This window comes from Gavialis gangeticus, unplaced genomic scaffold (genome assembly GCF_001723915.1).
Source record: "Gavialis gangeticus isolate Ggan-Ray unplaced genomic scaffold, GavGan_comp1, whole genome shotgun sequence".
Classification (NCBI taxonomy): Eukaryota; Metazoa; Chordata; order Crocodylia; family Gavialidae; genus Gavialis; species Gavialis gangeticus.
The window spans coordinates 264,529,878-264,533,550 of record NW_017729032.1 but is presented as its reverse complement, the minus strand read 5'-3'; the positions used below and the strand labels follow the sequence as shown (position 1 = coordinate 264,533,550).

The following is a 3,673-nucleotide window of genomic DNA, read 5'->3' as shown; positions in this document are numbered from 1 at the left end:
CGGGCGGGTGGGAAAGTGGCAGTGGGGGCTTGGAGGGGGATTGGAAGCGAGTGGGTGCACAGGGCCTGTCCTGAGGCCAGCACCAGCAGGCCCAGAGCAGGGCAGTAAGAGCACGGGGTGTGGGCTGGCAGGGGTCTGTGAAACTGGGCTGGGCTGCAGCAGCAGGGAGAGGGGGGAGCTGGTCGGGGAGACCGGTGCAGGCCCTGCGCTTCCGCCTGGCTACTGCTAGCTCCCGTCTACCCGCTTACTCTCTCCATTGCCACCGTTGCCCCATGGAGCAGCGGTGATATGGTGGAGAGTCAGGACAGCCCTGCGCGGGCTCTGAGCAGCTGCAGCAAAGGGTGCTGGCCACCGGGAGGGTGGTCGCTTTTCCCCCATTCTGAGCACCAACTTATTCCCTGCTGGTGAGCACAGGGTTGGGGCTGCATGCTGCTCCCCACCTGTACCGTTGGTTTGGGGTGGGGGCACTGGGACTGAGCAGGTGCACAGGAGCCAACAGCAGCCAGGTGGGAGTGCGGGGCCAGAGCAGGGCAGCAGGAGCACGGGGTCCCGAGTGGTAGGGGCTCTGTGGAGCTGGGTCAGCTCCCCTCTCTCCTTGCTGGTGCAGCCAAGCCCGGCTCCACAGACCCCTGCACTCCTTCTGCCCCACTCTGGGCCTTATCGGCGCTGGCCCTGCGACACTGATGCAGGCCCTGCAGTCCCGCTGCCTTCCCCCGCCCCCCAGTATTTTCCCGACTTTTCTGCCCACCCACTCTGCACTACATGGGTCCCATACCCACACATCCCCACAAACCCCTATATACAATCTCTTCTGCATATAGACCACAAACGCCCACAAATCAGAATGAAAATATTTCTTTTTAATTAAATTAAAATAAATTATATTATTATGGGTGTTTGATTTTTTTAGTATGTAATTTGGTGTTTTTTTCCCCCTAAGATGGCAAACCCTCTTCCCCAAAGGAGTACTTCCAGGGGCAAGGGGAGGGACTTCCAGTGGCAACAGTCAGAGGCTAGAGGCGGGACTTCTGGCCCCAGGATGGCAGCCAGGGGGCAGGGCACCTGTCAAGGGGTGGGGCTACCTATGCAGCCCTCGACAATTTGCCAAAATTCAGTAAGCAGCCCTCCACCTAAAATAATTGTCCGCCCCTGCTTTATCATCTGTTAATCCGAATGAAGGAGCACATCAGTTGCTTCAAGAGATGCACATCGCTGTAGAGGGGTTAGAATCTCTATTGAATATTGGACAGGTGTTGCATGCTATGCTCACTGTGTTTGTATATGGTTATGTGGTATATTCAAATATTTAAGGATAGAAAGCAAAGTTTTGAGAACTTTATGCCAGAGCTTATGAAGACCATTTAAAGGTTACAATAGGAAAACCTTTTTGTAGACAGAAACTACGTATTATTCTGGCTGTTTTTACTTCAGTGTACCTGGTATTTTGCCATCATGCTGTAGTTTCATATTGCAGTTGCTGAAGTGACAAGATGTGCCTCAGCAGGTACAGTCTACATGCAGGTGTGAGATATTGAACTGTGCATAGCAGGAAACTAATCTATTTTAAAATATGTTTTGTGCTTGCTTGCTAAAACTCATGCTTTAATCTAGCATTGTTAAGAATATATTGGCAAGAGATCTTTTTAATAATCTTACCTAGACTGTCAGAGCAGGAGACCCTCGCCATTCGTGGGGGTTACGTTCCTGAGATCCCCGTGAATGATGAAATCGGCTAATACTAATATGGCTCCCTGTCAGACCCCACAGCTGCCCCTGCTCCCGCCCCCCCATTCTTTGCGGGGTTCCCCTGCAGACCCTGGGGACCGCCCCTTCCCCCTAAGCGCCACCGTGGCTGCTTCTGGGGAAGAAGATGCCGCCATCTCCACCTCCCTCCATGTCCCTGGTGCTTGCTCTCCACCTGCCTCCTAGCTCTACCCTCCCCCGCAAACATATGAATCTGCAAATCCAGAGTTTCCAAATAGGAAGGGTTTCCTGCAGTTCCATAATGATCTTATTTTGTTTTGATTACTGCACTGATTACTGAAACTTTTTTCACTCTACTGATTTTTTTTTTTTTTTTTTTTTAATTACAATTGTGTATTACTTAAGGTATGCTTATTTTATTTATTTATTTTCCTCTAGAAAAAAATTGGAGAGTTAATTGCCTGATGTCTAATGATTTGAATGTAGCTTAAAAAGAAATTTCAATTTCAAGGAAATACAGACTTAAGAACCAAGTATTATTTTCCAGAGGTTTATTATTTTCCAGTATTTAGGTCATCTAATGATTTATTTAAGGGAAGCTGCCACCTAACTACATTTGAATGTGTAGTGTGTGGGTGGAGAAAAGTACTGTCATTGAATCTGAAATACTGAAAACTGGAGTTTTTCAGTTTAAATATTATTCTGTGACTTTTGTTTCATGTTTTGTAACATTGTCTCCCTATGAGAACCAGAAAATGTAATTCTATTCAATTTAAAGAATGAAAGGTAGATTTCAAATCAAGCAAATGATAGAGGCACCAAAAATAGAATGAATGAATAAAAATAATCTAGATCACACACACATTTGGTAATCTAAATTTAAAAGTAACACATATCAAGCAAACTTTATTGTTATTTTAGCTTACTAGTGTCCTCCGATTTGAAGAATTTTTATTAGGTATTTGTGTATGTGTACAAAGGACACTATTGTTTAATGAAAATATTGGATTGTTTTAAAGTACTTTAAGTTTTTTGTTGCAAATAACTTTTATAGGGAGAAGGAACTTGCAGAAGCCCTGGAAGAAGGAGGCTGTGATCTAGAAACTGTAAGAAACATAATTCAAGGAAGAGGATTGCCTGATGATCTGAGGGCTAAAGTCTGGAAGGTAACTGACTAAAGTAAAAAAATGGATGATACTTATTTTTTTTATTTCTTTGCAACTGAAAAAGTCATTACCTTGTATCACTGTAATAGAAACCTTCCTATGTGTATGTATGTGGAAGATGAATATCATCCAGGGTTCTTAAAAGGTTTTGAAATGTTTACTGTTCATTTGGTTTAAACCTACTGAAGTCAATAACTGCATCTCTGTATAGGTACAAAGAAAAGTGATTAGTATTTTTTGTTTGTTGTTTGTTTGTTTTTTCTTTCCTCCCCAGATTGCATTAAATGTTGTAGGGAAAGGAGACAGTCTAGCATCCTGGGATGGTTCTTTAGATCTACCAGAACAGAGTATAATACATAAGGATTGCCAGGAGCTAATTGGTAAGTTTGATTACATTGTCTGCATAAAACCTTTTTGCCATCTCTGCTCTCTTACAGCATGTAATTAATATAATTGTCTCAATAAAGCTTGCATTGGTGAGGAGGCTGGGTATGGAAGGCAAAAGCAGAACACAGAAGAATCATTAGATACCTTTTAATGTGTAAGCAGAATTTTATCTCAACTTGGACCTTTGAATGGATGACATCATAGATATGCAAAGTATCCTCTGGTACATGCTAAATTGCATAAACTAAACAAAGTCCAGTGGGAAGAGAGCTAAGAGTTAATTATCTTTCAACAAAAAGTTTGGCTTCCCAATTTTATGGTCTTAATGTCCTTCATGCTTCAAATTAGAGGTGAGCTGATAAATTGGTCCAATATCAGATTGGCACCGATTTTTTTTTTTTTTTTTTTTTTTTTTT

General features: G+C 43.3%; 1 protein-coding gene across 2 annotated transcripts in view; it reads left to right on the top strand.

Moving 5' to 3' along the window:
• Positions 1 to 3,673, top strand: part of TBC1D23 (TBC1 domain family member 23) — a 70,705-nt gene that overhangs the window by 12,236 nt on the left and 54,796 nt on the right. For both annotated transcript variants that reach the window (XM_019523742.1, XM_019523743.1), the window contains exons 2-3: positions 2,759 to 2,870; positions 3,145 to 3,250. In XM_019523742.1, the coding sequence (XP_019379287.1) occupies positions 2,759 to 2,870; positions 3,145 to 3,250 (218 nt within the window). The remainder of the gene's footprint in view (positions 1 to 2,758; positions 2,871 to 3,144; positions 3,251 to 3,673) is intronic.